The sequence below is a fragment of the Lagenorhynchus albirostris genome, chromosome 14, assembly GCF_949774975.1.
Source record: "Lagenorhynchus albirostris chromosome 14, mLagAlb1.1, whole genome shotgun sequence".
Lineage (NCBI taxonomy): Eukaryota > Metazoa > Chordata > Mammalia > Artiodactyla > Delphinidae > Lagenorhynchus > Lagenorhynchus albirostris.
This window is the reverse complement of record NC_083108.1, coordinates 79,327,876-79,351,095: the sequence shown is the minus strand read 5'-3', so window position 1 is coordinate 79,351,095 and position 23,220 is coordinate 79,327,876. Positions and strand designations below refer to the sequence as shown.

The 23,220-nt window shown below is 47.5% G+C and overlaps 1 protein-coding gene across 1 annotated transcript in view; it reads left to right on the top strand.

The window, feature by feature from the left end:
• The window catches only part of CUX2 (cut like homeobox 2), a 262,670-nt gene that overhangs the window by 184,963 nt on the left and 54,487 nt on the right, over positions 1–23,220 (top strand). Inside the window, exon 4 of the mRNA XM_060170867.1 lies at positions 17,028–17,106. Coding sequence (XP_060026850.1) covers positions 17,028–17,106 — 79 coding nt within the window. The remainder of the gene's footprint in view (positions 1–17,027; positions 17,107–23,220) is intronic.

The following is a 23,220-nucleotide window of genomic DNA, read 5'->3' as shown; positions in this document are numbered from 1 at the left end:
TCCACTCACACTTGATTATTTCCACGTTTCCCACCAAACATATGCCTTTCCTTTGTTTGCTGCCATCCTGAGCTGCCAGCTGGGAGGATAAGGATTGAGGGGGCTTTGCCTGTCTTTGAGAAACAAGAAAGTGGGGTTCCCCATCCAAGCCCCCCTCCCCTGATAAATGGAAGCTCTTCCTCCCAACAGAGCATAGGGGCTAGAGCATCATCTGCATTTCCAACCTAAGGTGAACAGTTTTTGCTGTATTTCCCCCTGTAAATCATATTGTTTCCACGTTTTGTTGTATGGGATAGCAGGAGGCAAGAAGGGGAACAGAAAAATTGCTTCCATGAAATTGATGCTGTTAGTGGTCCTGGCAAAGAGAGAATGAGAAAAAAAGTGAGAAGCATTTGAACTACAAGGTTTGCTCTTCTACTTTGTCAGGTGCCAGGGGATGGAGTTGGGATACAGCAAAAGAAGCTGGCTGTCCCCTACCCTGGGTATCTTCTGTTTGTGTTCAGGTACCTGATGGGGTTCCCAGAAGGGCAGAGGGAAAAGTTGGGGGCCACATGACATTCCATACCCCAAAGCAGGGCTGCAAGCTCAGTTGCCCACAGGGGCTCTGCAGGTAAGCTGAGTGAGCACCACAGGCACAGGTGAGACAACAGAGAGGAGTGGGGACTGAGGCAAGCTGGGACTTTGTGTGCCACCTCAGGAGTGGCCTCTACCCAGCTCGGGCAGACGACACAGTCTGGTCTTGCAGTGCACTGTGGGAGCTGAGAGCACAAACTTCAAAGCCAGGCTACCTATCTCCAAATCCCTGCTCTGCTCACTTTCCTAGCTCTGTGACCTTGCTCAAGTGTCTTGACTTCTCTGTGCCTCCATTTCCTCATCTGAGAAGTAGAAATGAAACTACATCTACCATTGATGTGCTGGAGAGACTCACAGAGCAAACTCCTCGGGCAAACTCCTCGGGTGGTCGGTGACATTGGTAGCCTGAAATCCGCCATGGTGGGAATATTGGCACCATGGAAGTTGGCAAACACTACAAACTAGGACCCTTTTTTTTCCCACCAGATAACCAGTTGTTAAATCTTTATCAGCACATCACTGCACCCACCCTAAAGGGCTTTTATGAGGATTTTGAGACTTAGTGTGTGTAAAGCCCTTAAAGCAGTGCCTGGCACACTTTAAACACTCAGTAAATATTCACTATTATTACTGTTGCCTTTTTTTATGCTGTTGTCACACAAGAACAGAGCCCTCTGTGGCCACGTTTTCTCATTTTTCCAGCAAGCTGGAAATTTCAATTTTTATGTAAAATCTCCTGATCTTTAAATGTTGGCTAAAAATGAACATTTTTTAAACGTGAACAAAGCCAAGTGCATGATGGGATTTGGACCATGGGCCCCACATTTGCAGCCTTGGGCTTAGAGGGAGGAGTGATGAGCGTCGTCTGATTATACCAGATCATTTCTTACCTTGGCACATGCCACCCTCTCTCCCTCCTCTGTAGCTCAGCAACCTGCTCGTCCTTTGCAAGCCAGTGCCACCTCCTCCTTGAAGCCCTCCTCTAGCCAATGCCCCTGCAGAATAAACCCCTCCCTCCTTGAATCCCCCTCCTCAAAATGCTGCTTGTCTTCTGCCCTTTTCTATGGTCGGTCTCTTTCTTACTCTAGGACTTGTGGGCTGGGACTGTGGTTTATTCTTCTTTGCGTAGTGCTTAACACATTGAGGATCATAATAATTAATAATACTAAAATGAACATCTGTTAAGTGTTGTCTGTTTGCCAGGCTGTGAGCTAAGCAATTTTTGTGTATATCACCTTTAATCCTTATCGTAATCCTCAGATGTGGAAACAAAGGCTCAGAGAAGGCCAGTGGCTGGCCAAGGCCACAAAGAAGTAGGGAAACTGGGAATCGAATTCGACTGGAAATCGAATCAGCCCACGTCAGGAAACTGCGCCCATGACTCCTTGCTGCACAAACTGGGCAGGAGACAGAGTAGTGCCCCAAGTGTCCAGCTGAGGCTCTTATGGAGCTGTCTTGAGCCACACTCCACAGAGACATCCAGAAATGACGATGCTATATTTAAAAGCATGGGCAGGTGGTGCTTCAGTGGCATTTGGGTGGCCGCCTCTCCATAAAGGGCATGCATGCTCTTTTAACTTAGCTCTTCTGCTCTGGCATTTCAGAGAACTTCCCAGGATGGCCTCAAGAGGGGAGACTGCAGCCACCTGGGACCCCTGCAGGCCTCCCTGCAAGGGCAAGCACACCCCGGCACATGGCCGACAGAGCCTGGGGCAGTGAGAGCTCAGAGGTGAGGTCAGGGTCACGAGCCAGCTCACAGCAGGAACAGGAGTCCCCTGGGCCTGGTGCACAGACCCCTGGACTGCCCTGTTTCAGAGGCCGCTTGTTGCCAGGCTGGCTGGGTGGTTCTTGGCATTGCTGACCCTCAGCCCACATTCCGGTGATTTGGTTCCAGCCCTCATGTTCCAGCAGTTTCCACCTTTCACATTCCCCCCAATAGCACCAACTTCTAACACCCTCAGACCCCTTTGCCCAGAAATCCAAGAACCGTCTATGGATGGCTTGGCCAATTTCACTCCATATTTAGTGGTGAACAAAGCATATCTTAACTGCTGGTGTCACCACACAGAAGCTGGATCTTGTTGTCCCTACTCTCTAGGTAGAGAAACCGAGGCAGAGAGAGGTGAAGGAAGGATGTTCACTCATCATTAAGTGCTGGCAGGGCGGGTACTCTGCCAGCTGCTTCTCCTCCCTGATTTGATCCTCCTGGCAGCTCGTCACATCATTGTACCCATTTTACAGTTGAGAAAGCTGAGGCACTGAAGGCTCCGTGACTTGCCCAAAGTCACGCAGCCAGAGATGCAGGTTTCAGACTTAGGTCGCTCAGAACCTGACTCCAAAGCCCGTGTGCCTTCCAGCCCTTCCTTGAATCCACAGGCCTTTATTAAGCCCCAGCTGTGTGTGTCCCTGCGCTCACTCACCCCTCTCCTCCGTGGCCCACTTAGCACCACCATTCCCATCAGAACACAGAGTAGACAAGCCCTGCTGGTCTTTCCCAACTCTGCCTATGAGTTTCTCACCATTTAGCAAGGCACAGAATCATCCAGATGCTCTAAATGGCCCTTTTTTCTGGTCCCAGGTAGACTTGAGTTGGGAGGGCCTAAGCATTTTTATTCGGGGTGGAGGGCTCACACAGGATCTTGTTACAGTTTGGAAGGGAAGTTTGCCAGACATGTGGGGCTGCCTGGAAGTGAGAAGTAGGACCAGTACAGGGCACCCTGCTTAGCGTTCCTGTTTTTAATATGCCTGCGAAATCACTATTTGAAGGGTGGAGTTGGGGGCTGATGGAACTCAAGAAGAATGTGGAGAAAGCAAAGCAAGCAGAAAAGGGGTGTCAAGTCTAGGCCAGAGTGAAAATGCCAGTGCCGATGGGGTCCCACACCTGTACTGCAGGTGCACAGGAGGCCCGAGGTGAACTGCCGACCCCTGGCCTACCTCAATGGAAGGCTGCTGCTTGGCCCCAGGCAGCAGTTGTTGGTGGAAACGTGGTCCCAGGCTGGCCAGATCCTCTGATTTTCCAAGAAAAGCCAGCAATTTGGATCTCTTCTCAGTTTTAAATGCTGCCTCAATATATATGCACACATTTTCATGCTCACAGTACTTTATGAAGGTATAATTTACATACGGTAAAATGCGCAAATCTTAAGTATGTAACTTGATGAATTTTTTTGGCTCAAATATTTTTAAAACACTTGAGGGGCCAAGAAAACATGTCCATGGGATGTATCTGGCCCTGGACCCATCATTCATGACCCTTATTATGCTGTCTGGCACCCATGATCAAGGTAGGACGCTCACACACGACAGTATGCCATGGGAAAGGGGGCAGGCTTTTGGAGAGAACTCAGTGATAATCCCATTAGTCTCATGGCTAAGGGCACATGCTCTGGAGTCCTGAGTATGAATCCTGGCTCTGCCACTTGCTGTGTGACTTTGAATAAGGTAGATCTCTCTGACATCTTGTTTTCCCTACCAATAAAATCAGGAAGATAATGTTACTGACCTCATAGGGCTGCTGTACAGATTGAATGTGTTAATGTGATAAATACCGAGAGCAGTGCCTGGTACCTAGTACCTGCTTTATACGTGTTCACTACTCTTTTTTTTTTTAATTGATGGACTATTTTTTAGAGCAGTTTTAGGTTTAGAGAGAATTTGAGCAGAAAGTATAGAGCTCTCTACCCCAGTTCCCCTGTTATCAACATCTTGCATTAGTTGAGTACATTTGTTACAATTGATGAACCAATATTGATACAGTATTATTAACTGAAGTCCATTGTTTACATTAAGCAGTCACTTTTTCTGTTGTACAATCTTCCTTGACAAGTGCATAATGTGTATCCACCATCACAGTATCATACAGAATAATTTCACTGTTGTTTTAAATCAGGAATCTTTGTTAGTGCTTCTGGCTATTGCAAAGAAAAGACTGGCTGTGGCTTATGCATAACTTCAGGTGGGCATGCGGGAGCCCCATTCCTTACACTCAGGAAAACACAGCATATTCAGGCGTGAGAAGGGGACATTTTAGGGGTGAACTTGAGTCTGTTTTAATTTACCAAAAATGGAAACTACTCTCCCACTTCAGGTGGGAAGTTGCACAAATCCAGGCCCCAATTCTCTGCTGCACAGCTGGCTCTGAATCCAGAGACCAGGTTCACATGCTGCCTTGACGTCTCCTATATGACGTGGGACTGCCGTATCGGCCTCTCTGGGCCTCTCAAACAAGAACTGTCCTCCCTGCCAGTGCCACCTCTGGGAGTGAGTGGAGGCTCAGAGGCATTAATTCCTGTGAAAGGTCTTTGTAAACTATGAAAAGCTCTAGATTAAAATTGGAAAGTATTATGATCATAATCAGTTATAGAGAAAAACTGAGCTGTTGTCAAAACAGGCTTGGTTGTCAAAGGCTGAGCCACAGAATTTGGTCGCATGTAAGGGCTTCATGACAGTCGTGCATGGCTTGTCCCTCTGGGGTGAGGTAGCCAGAAAGTCAGGCACACAGCTAGGGCCTGCCTGGAACAGCAAGGTCCGGACTGGGGCACCCACCCCTGGGTTGCTTCTGCTCTTGAAGCCTGCCAGCCGAATGGCAATCAGCACGGAGCCATGTTTGTGATATCGGCAGCTCCCAAAAAGAGGAAATTGAACACAGATGCTTCCAGTGCCCATGAGAATGAATCTCAGTCATCTGACTTCATATACTGGCCACACCCTGGGCAGGACGGGAAACGTAACTTCTTTCCTGCTCTCATATATAAATGGCCTTAATAGCTTTTCAACTCATTATATGAGCACATAGTTGATTTTTTTTAATACCCCAAAGCAAAATTTATTTGTAAGTCACTAAAGAAAGCCTCCTGTCCTGTCCCTTTTATGCTGGGAGCCCTCGGAAGAGAAGTGAAATTGTGTATTCACTGCTAAAAAAAGCTCCGGCTTATACAATTTTAACAATAGAAAAAATGATCTTTGTGCTTCAGTGCATGGATGCTTAAAGGAAAACAGGCAGTCTGTTCAGGTGGCTGGTGAATTACAAATGAGTGGTTTGGCTTTGGTTTGAGTGACAAGCAATTTAAATGCAGTCTTATGTGGAGGCCTGGAAATTCTTTTCCCCAGAAGAGAGAGCAGGAAAAAAAAGAAAAAAGCTTCCTTTTTTTGAGCTGAGAGATTATATGAGTTGCCACTGAGCGGAGGTGAGAAGTTAGAACTTCATTTGATAATTATAAAATCAGTAGTTTGTGATTGGACATAATTGATGATTATACTGTTGCTAATAGCAGGCCTGCCAGCCTGCGCTTGTGGGACATTTCATTTTTGCGCCGCTTCCAAGCTGTGAAAGCCAACCTGGCGTGGGGCACCGTTTCCGAGATCTCAAGGAACCTGACATAAATGCATTCGGGGGCCCACATTATGTTGGATAAAAAGTGTTCATTAATGCCAACATTTGAAAACACTTTGCTCTGTGCCTTATTTTTAGCCTGGGGATAATTACAAATATTAAAATAAAATTGCATGGTGTTTTTCTTTCCTCCCTCATGCTCTCCCAGCAGACCCACCCCTTGATCCAAGCCTGGGTGGGCTTCCAAGGCCTTGCACTGCTTTTGATTAAAATCCCAGTGGGGTGGAGATCGATGTGTGGGGAGGAGAGTGTTTGTCTGTCTGCTTGAGTGAATTTGAGCTAGAGACCTGAAACTCAGCACCTTCACTTTACAGATGGGGAAGCTGAGGCTCAGAAAGGGGGTGTGACTTGCCCAAAGGTGAACAGGGACACGAGGCCCCAGCTGAAACCAGAACCCAGGTCTGCTCACTCCCAGGTCCAGCTTTTCCTGTTTCCCACACTGCTGACAGCTTCCCTGAGATGCCATGACCTCTGGGGCAGATCCTGGGCCTCTGTCCCCTCACACTAGGTGTTACTCCATCACAGAGCCTGCAGGAGATCTCCACAGAGCCTTCAAGGTTGCAGCATAGTTTGGGTTGCAGCGTAGATGAGTGTCATTCTCCATCATCCTTCTAGATGTGGGTTTTTATTTGTTTGTAGTTAAGAAGGATTAGCTCAGAGAGCCTCTTAAGTTCCTTCCTTATCTCATTCATTCATTTTTTCATTCAGTCATTGTTGATTTAGTGCCCACTCCTGACTTGTCCTGTTGTGGACTGCGAGGGCAGCAGCTGTTCAAGATCATCCAGTTGTTCACGCCCCAAACCATGAAATGTCCTTGACGCCCCTCTTCCTCTCACCTCACCCCACATCTACTCTGTGTTTCTGAGAAACAAATCCTGTGGCTGGACCTTCAGAATGGATCCAGAACCCCAGCACTTCTCCCCACCTCCACTGACACCACCCTGCTCTGAAATGCCATCCTCTCACCTGGACTATTAAAGTAGCCACCTCCCTGGTCAACCTGCCTCCACCCCAGCACCCCCTCAGTCCATTGTCCACACGACAGCCAGAGGAATCCTGTTAAAACGTACGCGAACCATGTCCCTCGTCTGCTCTAAGCCCTCCCGTGGCTACTCATTCCCCTCGGGGAAAAAGCCCAGGTCCTCACAATGACCTACAAAGCTCTGCCCCTACCCTTTGATCCCTGACCTCATCTCGTCCCCTTCCCCTACCTTCTCCCACTACACTGGCCTCTTTGTTGTTACCCAAACAAGGCAAACATATTTCTGCCCCAGGGCCTTTGCACCTGCTATTCTAGCTGCCTGGAATATTCTTCCCTGAGATGGCCAAATGACACACCCCCTCCCCTTCTACAAGTCTGCTCAACTGTTCTTTTCTCCCAAGGCCTTCCCTAGCCCTACTAGGCAGGACACACATCCCTACCCCAGACTCCCATCTCCCTCCTAGCTTTATTTTTCTCCCTTGATCACTTTCTCACCTTGTGTATCATGATTTCTTTTATTATCTGCCTCTGCCTTTAGAGTGTCAGCTCTGCAAGGGTACAAGTTTGGGTCAGTCTTGCTTGGTACTGAATACCCAGTGCCTAGAACAGCCCCCATCCTTAGAAGATGCTCGATAAATACCTGCTGAGAAAATGAATTTATTGGACATCGGTGATGTGTCAGGCGCTATGTTAACACTTTACATGCATTATTTTATTTCACTTTTTTAAATGCCAAAAAAAAAAAAAAAAAAAAAAAAAAAGCTAGTCCCAGTCCCAGCCCTCTGGATGCTCACAGTCTGGTTGGAGAAATGGAACAACACCCAGATGACAAGTTAGCATGAGCACGGGCCTGTCATCAGATGCTGACTGATGGGTGAGTTCCTGGTGTTCAGGGGAGGTCGGGACGAAGCACAAACTCTCCCTTAACTAGAACACGAGCACCAATCAGGGTGCCTGGTACTTTTCCGGACATCTCCAAAGAGGGAGCCCCACTGCTATCAGTTCCTCTCCAGCCTGAGAATCACCCCCCAAGGATGACACATAGACAGTGACACTCGTTCTTCAGCAGACATTTATTGAGCACCTACTGTGTGCAAGGCTGTGTGAATAGACAGACCCACTCTCCTCTGGTGGGGCTCAGACCTAAGAACTGACAAACCCAGCCGTGAGATGGCAGCTTCTGGAGCTAAACGGTCAGCTCAGGCTGTCGTAACAGAATACCACAGACTAGGTGACTTAAACAACAGGATTTTATTTTCTCACAATTCTGGAAGCTAGCAGTCCAAGATCAAGGTGCTGGCGTGGTTGGTTTCTGGTGAGAGCTCTCTCTTTGGTTTGTAGATGGCCACCTTCTTACTGTGTTCCTCCATGCTTCTGCATGCCTATGTCTCTTCCTCCTCCTATAAGGACACCGATCCCCTTAAGACTTCATTTAACCTTAATTACCCCCTTAAAGGTCCTATCTCCAAATATAGTCACATTGGGGGGGCACAATTCAGTCCCCCCACCTCATGGAAGTTTTGCAAGGATCGAGTGAGTTAATGCATGTACAGCACTCAATGCGTGTTTGAGGGTCTTGTGGAGGGTGCAGGATGCCTCCCCTGGGGCGTGCACATAGTGGGTGCTCAGTAAATACCGCTTGCTTTTATTGTAGTTACTGAACTCCTGCTTGTGTCCATCACTGTTGCAGGTTGAGGCACTGGGAGGAAGATCTAGAAACTGGACCTACAGCCCTGGAAGAGGGGATCTCAGAGCTCAAGATTGAATTTGAATTAGTGTTTTACAGCGGACGATTTAAAATAGATTTGTGATTTATACCTGAGAATTCAAAACAGTGAAAGGTGGCCAGATATGTTCATTTTATTCCATCCCATCAGGCTCTAGAAGTGGCTTCTGCTGGCTCCTGAGCCTCAGCTAGGATGTGGCCTTTCTGGGACCCACTCTGACCCTCCCTTAGGAATGTCCCCGAGATCTCAGAAGGCCAGAGAGGGTCCCAGCCTTCTGCTCTGTCCAGACAGGAGCCAAGAGAGCCCAGCTCAACAACAGCTACCAAAAACAAGAGTCAAACTCTTATTTCTTATTTAAGCCCTGACATTAAAGTGTAATTTTCATTTGCTCAGCCACATCAATGACATACGGCAGAGAGAGCATTAGTGCTCACCCGGGAGCAAGGCCCCCAGCAAACACACTCTGTGAGGCAGAGGAGACAGGTCCTGCTGAAGACCCGGGCACTTGGCTTCTCCTGGCCTCGCTGTGCCCTGCCCACCTGCCGGCCTGGCTCCTTCAGCCCTTTCAGATATTCCAGCCCCTTCCACAAACCCCTGCCAGAGGTTCAGTCCCAAGTGGGGGTTAGGATCATGGGCTTTGGAGTCTGACTGAGCTGGGTGTGAGTCCCAGCTCCCACACGGTATGGCCTTCGCCCTTCTGTGCCTTGATATCTTCATCTGTTAAATGGGCAGTAACACCCCCACCCCGACCTGGGTTGTGAGGATTAAATGAGTTAATATTTGTCAGACACTTAGCAGAGTGCTTGACAGAGTCAGTGCTCAGTAGTCACTGTTACTGTTGATAATAATAATTCTCACATCAGCCAAACAAGGTAATTGTTATCACCTTTTACAAGTGGTAGGACATCAGAATATTACTATAAGTAAAAGGGATTTATCAGATAGACTCAGAGTAAGATGTGCGCCTTCTGGATAGTTTGGCCAAACCTCCCTCATGTATAAATTTCCCTTAGTACGTTTATATCCTCAGAGATAGATGGCCATGTACTTGGATGCCTCTTCTGTTGGGGAGCTCAGTACTTCACAAGGCAACCCATTTTGAGAACTTAGAAAGATTGAGCCTCCTTGAAATTTCTACCTTCTTCCCATCCTGGGCTGCAATCTTTACAGTCCAAAATACATGTACTCCTCTCAACGCAATAGCCAGAAAGATCTTCAGCTGATTGTAGACTGCTCTTGTAGTGTGTCTCCCTGAGTCTGCTCCTCCCTCTTGGCTAAATGCACCCCCATGCGCCTCCCCACCTTCAGCCCCAACCATGTCCTGGATCAGGAACTTATCTCCTAATCATCTCTCCAATCAGTTCTTTTGTTTCCCTCTCCAGCACCACCCTGGACCTGGACCATCACCTCTCCCAGACCCTGCGGCAGCCCCTGAGCAGTCACCACGAGCCCCTTCCCATCTGAGCCAGTCACTCCCCTGCGTCGCGGCGGCCAGGGCTTCCTTCTGCTCCTCTGCATGGCCCACGGCCGCTGCCACCCTCATTCTCTGTGCTCCCCCCACTGTGCTCCACACCCCTGCTCCCTTCACTCTGAGCCCTCGTTCCATCCGCCTCCATGTCTGTGCGTCCCTTACTCTCCATGACCCCCTTCTCCTGCCTGCTCCCCTCAGTGTCTGTGAACCCCCAGCTCTCTGCTCCCCCTTGCTCTCCATGCCCCTCACTCTTTGCATAACCCTCACGCTCTATTCCCCCTTCCTCTGTCTCCCCTCGTTCTTCTTGCTCCTCTTTGCTCCCCATGTGCCCCCGGATCTTCACTCCCCAAAAGGAGAACCAGGCCTCAGAGGGCGTTAAGGGCACTCTCCCGCCTGCCGGCCCCCGGCCATCCTGGGCTGATGCCTTTTCTCCTCCCATCTCATTCCTCTGCCTCCTCCTCTGAGGTACTGATTCTGAGAGCCTCTGAACACCCACCTCTCAACTGCCCATCACTCTTCAGTTTCTTCCAGAATTCCTGTGGCCTCAGACCCACCCACCCAATCTCTCAGAACCACCATCCCCAGAGCCCAGGACCCAGCGGTAGAGGGAAGCTGTGTCAAAGTGTGTTTCACGGAACCCTAGTTTCTAAGTTTATTCTCTGATGAAAAAGCTCCGTGACCAAATGCATTTGGGAAAACACTGGGCTAAGCTGAGTTGAAGAGCATTTTCTTCTGCAGCTCTCGTCAGAGCATCCAGTGTGCTAGTAGATTTTGTACAATCCATGGAGAAGGCAGGTGTGTACAGGCTTGATCACAGGTCCCTCCCTCTTCACACCGGGGGGACTGTGCAGCACACTTTGAGAAACACTGGTCTCTGGTTGCAGTTCTGAGCCCTGGAATGAGAGCATACTGGGCGCAGATACCACCTCCATCAGTAACTAGTTCTTTCATCTTGGCCAAGTGACTTGGCTTCCCTGAACCTCAGTTTCTTCCTCTGTAAAATGGGAGCAATAACAGAGCTCACGTCTCAGAGCTGTATGCAGACATTCCAAAGATAAGGCACTGAACACAGAACAAAGGTTCGGTTTCTGGAAACTCTGACTGTTCATTGTGAAGAGCTTGGCACAGAGCTGTTCTCAGTAGCCAGTAGATGTTGTCACTGCTGTCTCAGACAGTCATGAAAGCACAGCCTCGGGGGGGGGGGCCCAAACTTGCCATTTTTCAACCACCTGACAGACAAATGCTAGGCAGCTAGAGCAGGCTTTTGCGTCTCCTCTGGCTTAACCGGTTCTACACCTGTTAACTTTCATACTCAGGGGACCAAACACATTTTCACCCCTTACATTACTTCGGGTAGTGTGAATGCCGCCTGCTTCATCAGACGCTGAGCTATTTCTGATGGTGACCTTCTTGGTGTCTGTAGCTGGCCGCCACCTCCTCCTCCTCCTCCTCTCCCTCCCCCAGATGGCCTTCAAAGATCTGCCTGTCACAAGCCAAAGCTGTCATTCTGGACCCTTTTCTCCTGCCCTTCTGCACTGTAGGACCCAGCCATGAGGCAGAAACACATGGCCTTTTATTTAGGCCGAGCTCACCTCTTCTGGGCACATGGGTGAAATACATTAGAGCTGCAGCTCTTGGAAAAGACATGCTGTATGGTTGGAAGAAGAATTATTGGCTTTATTAGAAAGCTTTTTTCCAACTTCCATGGGACTCTTTACCACATGTTAGCCCATTCCTCCCCCAACAGCTTCTTAGGCAGATGGAGAGTATTATTCCCACATGATGGATGAACAAACTGAGGCCAAGAGATGCTTCATGACATTGGGCCCAGCACTGGATCAGTCCCTGATGCCATCAGGCCTGGCCTTTTAGAAATAGACAGGGTCATCGCTCTAAAGCAAGACTGAACGAGGCAGGACATCCAAATGACTACTGTCTTCAAGAGTCATATTTACTATGGGAGGCCCTAAACTTGAACTAATTCAGACCTAGTGCCATTCCAGGATGTTTTTTGATCTCTGCTTTTGAAAATATTGTCCAGCCATTAGGTGAACCTCTAAAGCAGGAATCAGCAAATGTTTTCTGTTAAGGGCCAGAGAGAGTAAATACTTTCAGCTTTGCAGCCAGAATGTCTGTCACAACTATGCAACTCCACCATTATAGCATGAAAGCAGCCATAGACAATACATAAAAGAATGATTGTAGCTGTGTTCCAATAAAACTTTATTTAAACATACAGATGAAGGGCCACATTTGGCCCAAGGGCCATAGTTTCCTAGCCTTTGATCTAGGACAGTGCTGTCCAGTAGAAATAGAATGCCAACGACATAAGTAATTTAAATTTTTCTAGTAGCTGCATTATAAAAAGTAAAATGAAATAGGTTAGTTTAATTTTAATAATATATTATATTGAATCCAATATGTCCACAATATTATCATTTCAACATGAAATCAATATAAAAATTATTGAGATATTTTACATTCCTTTTTGCTTCCTAAGACTTAGAAATCCCATATTTTACACGTACAGCCTATCTGAATTTGAATAGTCACATTTCAAGTGCTCACTGGCCACATGGGCTAGTGCTTACTGTTTTGGACAGCACAGCTTTAATGGGGCAGGCTGACATTATAAGGAGACAGTCGTACACATAATCAATACACAACTGATAAGCACCATGAATGGATAGTAGAGGGTGCTATGCATAGGGACCGGGAAACAATAAAGGGATCTTCTGTGACTTGCCCTCATCTCTGCCCTGTATTCCTTTTTGGAAGTCAATAGCAGGGCTTTCCTGGTGGTCCAGTGGTAAGGAATCCACCTTCCAATGCAGGGGATGCGGGTTTGATCCCTGGTCGGGAGCTAAGATCCCACATACCATGGGGCAACTAAACCAGCGCACCACAACTACTGAGCTCGTGTGCCTCAACAAGAGAGCCCGCATGCTGCAAACTACAGAGAGAAAACCCACACGCCACAACTAGAGACAAACCTGAGTACTGCAACAAAGAACCCGTGCCGCAACAAAAGATCCCACATGCCTCAACGGAGACCCCACGTTCTGCAACTAAGACGCAACACAGCCAAAAAAAGAAAGAAAAGAAATAAATCAGAAGTCAATAGAACATTCTTAACGCCTATCGTAAACTCCAGCTACCACACGTGCTTAGCATGGACTACTATAAAATGAAGCATTCAGACTTTGTGCTGGCTCATCTTTGATAATTCTCCATCTAGGGATCGGGAGATGAATTGCTTTTGTTTCTCATGGCTTTTCTTGGACCTCAGGTCAGCAGCATAGCAGCCCCTGACCTGGTACAGCCATAGATAGCAAATCAAGGCATCAGCATCCAGATGGGGTCCGAGTGATTGTCCCCACTGGCTGGGATGGTTTTTCTATCCAGGAGAAAGGGGCCCACATCTGGATTCAGAACAGTAATTTCAACCCCCAGACCTGGTGTGAATCTCACTCTACCATTTACTTACTGAGTGACCTTGGGCAAGTTACTTAACCTCGCTGAGTCTTAGTTTCCTCATCTGTACAATGGGGATAATGACAGCAGCTACCTTCAGTGATTGGTGTATGGAGAGGGATGATTATGAATAGTAAGTATCTGGTACATGGTAAACTCTGAATATTACATTATTATTATTATTAGTGCATCAAGGATGTCCCCCCAAACTCTGAATTAATTGCCCCCTCCTCACATTAATCTGGAGACTCCAGTGTTTGCATCACCTCCTCCTGTGTTACGGTTCCTCTTTGGCATTGCTGTGTCTCCCACTCAGCTGTGAGTTCCCAGAACAGGAACTGTGTTTTGTACATCTTAGCAAGAATAAAACTCTTCCCTTTGCCTAGATTCTAGAACATTATTTCTGTCCATCACCATCTTCCCCTTCTGGGAGATAATTCCTGATGTTCCTTCCACCCATCAAACTGGGTCAGTCTCCCCCCACTTACACACTCTCAAGCCCCCCTGTGCTTTTCCTTTGAAGCGTTTAGCACATGTAATTAATGAATTATCTGGGGAATCTGCCTTTTTTTTTTTTTGCGGTACGCGGGCCTCTTACTGTTGTGGGCTCTCCCGTTGCGGAGCACAGGCTCCGGACGCGCAGGCTCAGCGGCCATGGCTCACAGGCCCAGCCGCTCTGCGGCATGTGGGATCTTCGCAGACCGGGGCACGAACCCGTGTTCCCTGCATCGGCAGGCGGACTCTCAACCATTGCGCCATCAGGGAAGCCCTGGGGAATCTGCTTTAATGTCCGTCTCCCCACTGGACTGTGAGTCCTCTAAGGGTGGGGCTTGAGGCTGCATTATTCATTGCTGAGTTCTCAGCTCACAGGTCATGGCACATAGCAGGTGCTCAGGAAATGTTTGTTGAATGTATGAGAGACTGTCATTCACTCTGGAAGGTAAACGACCAGAGATTGCTCTCAGAATAACAACAAGAGAGCTTAAAGAGCTTTTGTAACTGACCTTTTTAAAATCACTTGCTCAACATCCACCATATATTTCTCTCCACCTCTCTTAAATAAAAAGTCTCTGTGGACCTTGTAAAACCTTCAAGCCATGCTGTCCAGTAGAAATATAATGTGATCCACACATGTACTTTTACATTTTGTAGTACCTACATTTTAAAAAGTAAAGGAAAACAGATGAAATGAATTTTAATAATATATTTTATTTAACCCAGAATACCCAAAATTTTATCACTTCAACATGTAATCAACTTAAGAATAGCTGATGAGCTATTGTACATTCTCTTTTTTTGAACTAAGGCTTTGAAATCCGGTGCATATTTGCACTCACAGCACATCTGGATTTGGACTTGCCACGTTTCAAGTGCTTAGTACCCACATGAGGCTCATGGCTGTCATATTGGAAGCTGCAGAGAAACTGCTATGGTTTTCAAATTCTTCTTCCCAGAGTGCCCTGCTGTGTGTGGAGGCGAGGCTTTTCTCAGGTGGTCTTCATAGGACACCAGAGATGAGCACAGCTGAAGTTTATCATCCAGCACTGGGCAGAACCTGTCCCCATAACAGGCAAGAAGGAAGGAAGGGGTTGATCATACCAAGAGGTGACATGTCTATGGGGCTTAATGCATGCTAGGAGTTTTGCAAAGGGCTTTACATTGTGTTAAGTCATTTGATCCTCTAGCGACGCTTTGAGGGAGGCTATCATATTATTATCCCCGTTTTACAGGTGGGGAAGTAGAGGCACAGGGATTGAAGTGACCCACCTGTTCAAGGACACACAGATAATAAGTGGTGGAGCTGGGATTTGAACCCAGGCAGCCTGGCTCCAGGACCTATACCTCGGTTGATCACCTCTGTGAGCAGACTGTCTCAGAATTGGGCCCTGCCATTTCTCTACAATTGTGTCACAGGCAGGATCTAGAGTCAGTGCTACCCACTTGGATTTGTTCATACAACAAATTATGTTGAGCCCCTTCTGTGCACCAGACCACACGCTCACAGAGCTTACTTTGAGGGGAGGAATTCAATAACAGACACTTCCCCAAATGGCGTTACTGGGATTCATAGGAAAAGCCCAGCTCTGAAAGAGGGTGTTGACAAGTAGATGCTCTGATAGAGTCATCATTTAGCAAGTTGGCACCAGAGGGAGAGGTATTTCAGTGCCAGGGGGAATAAAGCTCTGTTCCAGTCCAAAGGGGGATGCCAGCCCAGTGTGTCCTCGAGGAGGTAGGGATGGTGACCTGTGGGTGCCAGGAGCTTGGTCCAACAGTATGCCAGGAAGGCCCAGGACTAATGCCAAGGGGAGTGGTCAAGAAGAGCCAGCATCAAGGCAGTTGTGAGGCCGGAGCTCAGAATTCACAGCCAGGAGCGAAGGGATGAGATGCTGCTGAGCCCCAGAAACACATCTTACGGAGTCTCACTGGCAGAACAATAAAAGTCTGTGAGCAAGAGAACGAATGCATGAAAGTAGCTCCTCACTACTGGTCATCCAGTCATTTGGTGTATTCATCAATCAAGAGGCATTTATTGAGCACCTTTGGTATGCCAGGAACTGTTTCACAAGCTGTCACTCTTGACATTTGTTGAAACTGATATCTTACTAGAGATTCAACAATTTCTCTTTAATTTTCAGTGGCAAGACATATTCCCCAGATGTGTCCCACTTTCCTACAAAACGTGTCATATTTGAACCTCTGACATTAATAACAGGAATAATAGTAACAGCTGTTAATAACCTACTGTTGTGCCAGGCCCTGTGCTAGGCACTTATATATAGCTTCTTTTGATCCTCACAACAGGCCTAAGAGGTAGTTTCTATTATTTACCCTTTTTTTTTTTTTTTTTTTTTTTTTTTTGCGGTACGCGGGCCTCTCATTGCTGTGGCCTCTCCCGCTGCGGAGCACAGGCTCCGGATGCGCAGGCTCAGCGGCCATGTCTCACAGGCCCAGCTGCTTCACGGCATGTGGGATCTTCCCGGACCGGGACACAAACCCGTGTCCCCTGCATCGGTAGGCAGACTCTCAACCACTGCGCCACCAGGGAAGCCCCATTTACGCCCATTTTACATATGAGGAAACTGAGGATCAGAGAGGGGCAGTGACTTGCCCAAGGTCACACAGCCAGATGCAGTGGAGCTGGAACTTGAACCCAGACTTTCTACTCCACACTTTTTTCTTTCTTTCTTTCTTTTTTTTAACAGGCAAAGTCTATTTATTTAGAACTTGCTCTGGCAAAGGAGTCAGCCACCATCAGCTGAATTTTGGCAGTCTACTCCATACTTTCAATCTTCATTTCCCTTCTTCCTCCCCCCAATCCCATGTTTGCACATATAGAAAATGATTAAATTTGCTTCTAGACTCAGATGCTGTGGTCACACGTGATTCTTTCTCTTGTTGTTTCCAAAGGTGGTGGCTCTTAGTAAGAGAAGTCAGGAGGCCGAAGCTGCTTTCCTGAGCGTTTACAAGCAGTTAATTGAAGCACCAGGTAAGACATGCTTGGACTCCGTGAGTGAATAATTAACAAAAATAAACTGCTGTTAGGACTGTTGCACAGGGGCCTCCTCTCAGTGGCATCTGGGGACAGGCCAAGACTCCTGGGTGAGGCCAGGCCCTCCATGGGTAGGAGTTGTAGGGACTGAGGGGGTCTACACCCAGTCTGGTGTGATGTGTCCCCACACGACTCTTCCATCCTACCCCACTGCCTTCCAACATCAGCCAGGGAGCTTTGGGGGGCTCCTGGTAAGGTCTCCCACCTGGATCTTCTTGGGGAGCCGAGTGTCTTGCCCACCAGAACCCCCATCCCTTTGCCACGAGGGGCAGAAGGCACCCAGTGCTCTCTGCCAGCAGAGGGCGCTGGAGGAAAGACTGCAAATGTTTCCTCCAACATGGCACGGCCAACCTCAAAAACTTGATGTTCCTCAAAAACCAAACCCAAAAAAGCATATACTGTATGACTCCATTTACATAAAATATGAAGACAGGCAAAAATTAATGTCAGCACTATTCACAATGGCTAAAAGGGGGAACAACCCAAATGTCCATCAGTGGATGAGTAAATAAAATGTGGTTTACCAATCCAGTGGAATATTATTTAGCCATAAAAAGTAAGGCAGTACTGACACATGCTACAGAGTGGATGAACCTTAAAAACATGATGCTGAGTGAAAGAAGCCAGATGCAAGAGGTCACACAGTTTATGATTTCATTTGTATGAAGTACCCAAAATAGGCAAATCTATAGAGACAGAAATCAGATTGGTGGTTACCAATCTGGGGGCAGGAGAGAATGGGGAGTGAATGCTTAATGGGTATGAGGTTTCCTTTTAGGGGAATAAAAATGTTCTGGGACTAGATAGAGGTGGTGGTTGCACAACATCATGAATGAACTAACTGGCACTGAATTGTTCACTATAAAATGGTAAATTTTGCGTTACAGAATTTCACCTAAAAAAAAAAAAGGCACCTGTGCTGTTAGAAGTCAAGAGAGTGGTTTCTCTTGGGTGGGGCGATAGTTCCTGGGAGGGGCCTTTGGGGGCTGGAGATGTTGCTTCTTGATCTGGGTGTGGATTACAGAGGTATGATCAGCTTGAGAGCTTCAACTGTGTACCTAAATATGTAGATATACTTCTGCAAAAAGTTTCCCCTTTTTTTTTTTTTTTTTTTTTTTGCGGTACGCGTCCCTCTCACTGTTGTGGCCTCTCCCATTGCGGAGCACAGGCTCCAGACACGCAGGCTCAGTGGCCATGGCTCACGGGCCTAGCTGCTCCGTGGCATGTGGGATCTTCCCGGACCAGGGCACGAACGCGTGTCCCCTGCATTGGCAGGCAGACTCTCAACCACTGCACCACCAGGGAAGCCCAAGTTCCCTTTTTTAAAATGACCCGTCCTCTGCACGTTTTCATTTATTGACCTAGAGATGGGAACCCAGAATGTAGTGATTTGCTTAATAATGGTGGAGCTGGGAGACAACTCCACTGTGCTAACTCCCTCCACCCAGACAGCCCCTTTAATCCATTTCTAGTACTTCCACACAGCTGCAGGAATTAGTGCTATCAGAGGTGACTGGAGCTGGGGGTTTATGAAGAAGAAAATGAGATCCCACTCTAGGCTGAGCCATGGAGAAGGCAAAGTCATTTATATTTGATGTCAAGCTTGTTTGTGAGATCTTTGTGCAGGGGATGGGAAAGTCCCTCGTTCCATCTGTCTTGGGCAATTGTGGTGGTTTAAATAGTGTCCTCCCAAAATTTATGTCCACTCTGAACCTCGTAGTGTGACCTTATTTGGAAACAGGGTCTTTGCAGATGTAATTAGTTAAGGATCTTGAGATGAGATCATCCTGGACTTAGGGAGGACCCTAAATCCAATGAAGGGTGTCCTTATAAGAAGAGGAGAGGGAGTTTTGGGACACAGACACAGGGAAGAGGGCCATGTGAAGACAGAGGCGGAGTTTGGAGTGATGCAACTACAAGCCAAGGAATGCCTGAGGCCACCAGGAGCTGGAAGAGGCAAGGAAGGATCCTCCACTAGAACCTTCAGAAGGAGCACAGCCCTGACAGCAACTTGAGTTTGGACTTCTGGCCTCCAGAACTGTGAGAGAATAAACTTTTGTGGCTTTAAGCCACCTTAGTGGGTGGTGCTCTGTTATGGCTGCCCCAGGAAACTAATACAGCAACAATAATGTGAAGCTTCCCCTCCAAAAGCACATGAGCTGGGTGGTGAGGGAAGTCTTCTAGCCTGTTCTACTCAAAGTGTAGTCCATGGACCAGCAGCATTGGCTTCGCCTGGAGCTCGTTAGAAATACAGAACCTCGGGCCATTGAAGCGTCTGCATTTTATCAAGTTCCCCAGGGGATCCGGGAGCACATCACAGTCAGAGAAGCAGTGGCCAGGTGTAGAAGTTGCATGTGCTCTACCCTCTGCATGTTACAAGCCCCAAAGGAACAGGCCCTACCAGTCCCTGTCTCCCTGGCACAAAGAAGTTGAGTCCAGTGCCTGATGCCTCACAGCCAGGGAGAGATGGGACTCAGCTCTTGATACATTCAACAACTATTTCTAGAATGTCTGCTCATGTCACAACTTGGCTACTCGTGGGAGGTTATGTTAGTTTCCCATTGCTGTAACAAACTGCCGCAAACTGGGTGGCTTAAAACAACAGATCCTTATTCTTTCTCAGTTCTGGAGGCCAGAAGTCTGCAATCAAGGTGTCGGCAGGGCTCTGCTCCCTCCGAAGACAAACACTGTTTGGTGTAGGGAGCAGAAAGCTGAGTAACTTGCATCCTTCACGTTACACACTGTATTTCAATAGGGGAGGACTCTTCCCTACCTCTTCCAGCTTCTGGTGGCTCCAGGTGTCCCTTGGCTTGTGGCTGCATCACTCCAGTCTCTGCCTCTGTCTGCACATGGCCTTCTTCCCTCTGTGTCTCTGGGTCCCAAATCCCCCTCTTCGTTCTCTTATAAGGACACTGGTCATTGGATTTAGGCCCCGCCCAGATAATCCAGGATGATCTCATCTCAAGATCCTTAACTTAATTACATTTGCAAAAGATCCTTTTCCAAAAAAGGTCACATTTACAGGTTCCAGGCATTAGGACATGGATGTATATTTTGGGGTCACCATTCAGCCCACTACAGAGGCACCTGCAGACTCGACTCGCTCTGCTCCAGTCCCGTGCTCTGCCCTGATTCTGCACTCGCAGGAAGGCAGCATGGCCACATGGGTTTTCTCAGTCAGAATGTTTTGGCGGCAAGAATGGCTGGAACCAGACAGCACAGCCCTCCAGGCTCTGTGCCTTCCCCCTGCCAGGGCATGGCCCTGTGGTATGAGGCCAAGACAGCTGTGTCTGCAGCCCTGGTCGTTATCACCCTTACTGAGGACCACACCAGGCACGTGGCCGAGAGACCGAGAGGCCGCCCCATTCCTTGCAGCCTTTTTGCTTATGATGTGTCCACCCTTATCAGAGCTATCTGGGAAAAAATTTGGAAAAATACACCCTCTTATTTCCCACTCTTTTCATTTCTTTGGGTTGCACAGTCTCAGTGGTGAATGACAGTGGAGGGTGACCCAGTACAGACCCCAGAGATACCTCCCACGAGTCCACACGCCCAGCTCCTCCACCAGGCCTCATAGTACCTTTCCTGTAGCACCAGGGGGCAGCACTGAGATGGGCTTGTGTTTCCAGGCAAAGACCCCAGTTCAAATCCTGCCTGTACCACTTACTCATTGGGTAACTGTGGACGAATTAATTCACCTCCCTGAGCTTCAGTCTTCGCTTCTATAAATTGGGAATAATATCAGAGTCTGTCTCATACAGTCATTGGGAGGCTTCAGCGTGCATGGCACAGAGTGGCACTTGCTAAGTGTTAACTGTTCTTATCATCATCTGTGTGTCCCTAGGACAAGTGAAATTCTCCAAGCCTGGGACTGAGTCATAGTAAACCTGTGTACCCTGAATCCAGTACACAGTAGGCACCTAATAATTGTTTGTTGAATGAATTAGAAATAAGATTCAGACGCAGAAAGTGGGAGAAGAGTTATGAATGAAAAGGTACTTTTTTCAACTAGTGCTTCCTGCTTGTCACGTGTTTATCTACTCAGATGGCATTTATTGAGTGCCTCCTGTGTGCCCAGCACTCACTAGACACTGGGAACATAACCATGAGCCTGCCGATACAGACACGGGCCCAGACCTCAGAGAACTTGCATTCTGGTGGCAGAGGTAAACAGATCATCACTCCAGTAACCTGTTGTCTCAAACCCAGGGGAGCGTTTGGGGGTGAGAAGGGGCTTACAGCCCCCATGTGGGAGAGAGCATCATTTCTGGGGTTCACTGTGGACGCACATCTTTCTGAAAATATGTTAACCCACGAGGCCAGAACCGCGGTGCCAGTCAGGGACCGTGAGCGCTCCCAAGATTGGCATGGAACTTCCTGGAAATTTCCCGTGCTCTCTTGCCCCTCTCCCCAAACGGTCATTCCAAGCCTAGTGCTGACTCCACGTGTCTGATTTCCCAGCTCTACTCCCCAGAAATGGAGGCGTGGGGGGGACGTACATCCCCAGCTGTCACCAAGCTAGAGAACGAGGAACCTTAACTGATGGAGACATACCATACGAACAGCCCCTTCAGGGCTCTAATTCATTTTCAAGACATTTAAGAATAACAAAATGTTTTAATGATTTCTTAGGGGAATTAGGAAGACATATTTTTGTTCTCATTAAATTGTATCCTTAGACACAAGAACCAAATGTCAGATGTGTTGCTGGTGCTCGGAGCTTCCCTGTTCACTGTCCCTGCCACACATGCCTCCCCAGCCCCTCCATAAAAATAACACTCCTGGAAAATTTGCCAGGATGAACACTCTCCTGTTTTTATACTTCTTGACAGGCAAATTATTTGTCGAAATACTTCCCATCCACACCTCCCCCCCGAAGCCACACAAGTCCTGATTCAACATTTTTGTTTTGAGTGACTGCTGCCAACACAAATCTTTGGCAGAGAATGCGATATAGCGTGATTGCTCAGCAAGTATTTTGATAAGTGTGCAGCCTGTATGTCTATAATTATGAAAGAAAACCGTAAATCTTTTGGATATTGTTCACACAGATGTGGCGTGAAGTGAGGAAAAAAAGCAGTAAAACGTGTTAAAAGCATAATTAATGTCATTGTTGTAGAGGATGATTTGATTTAAACCTTTCTGACTCCTGTACCGGTGACGGCTGATTTCTTTATTGCGTTCATAGAGTCACTAGGTACCGACCCAAGTTTCAGAGAGCTAACTTATTAACTGAGTGATTAGGTTAAAAGCAAAAAGAAAAAAATTTAAAGAGAAAACAAGGAAAGAGCAAGTAAGAGGACAGGCAGAGGAACACTGCTGAAGAGATAAGAAGGGAGAGGTGAGTCCCCCCAATTTTTTTTTTTTTTGCCTTACTTTGTATTTTTTAAAATCTGATGCAGGAGATGGCAACTCCTCACAGGCGTTTCTCTCCCTGCTCCTCCTTTCAGGAGGCAAGGCTAGGCAGCTTAGGTTGATCGAGCTGTAGCATCAGACACAGTGGGGTGGGACTCTCAGCTTGGTGGGTTTTTTTTGAGCTGTGTGACCTTGGGCAGGGGCCTGAACCTCTCTGACTCTGGTTTCTGTGTCTTTAGCAGAGGGATAATAGAACCTGTTCATCGGTCAATGTGAGGATTCTATACCTATACATGAAAGCATTTGGCAGGTTGGATAATCAGCAGCCCACTGCAAAGCTGCCATCAGGGTATAAGTTACGTGAGTCACACGCATTGGCTTTGGATTTCATACAGCTCTGTCAATTATCAAGGAAGTGGGGTGAGAGGTTTAACACTACAGGGTTACTGAACATGCAGTAGGACAATACTTTCCAATGTTTAGGATTTTTTAAATTTTCTCCGCAATTATAAAAGTTGTATATGCCTACTGTCAAATTCAGAAAATACGGAAATAGGAGGGGAAAACTACCTACTAGAAAAGCAGTGGCAATATTTTGTTGTTTTCCTATCTGATCTTTTCCCCATGTACTTTTTCAAAATGGTTGTTCATTCTGCATGTACCATTTTCAATCCTGCTTCCTTTCACCCACTACAA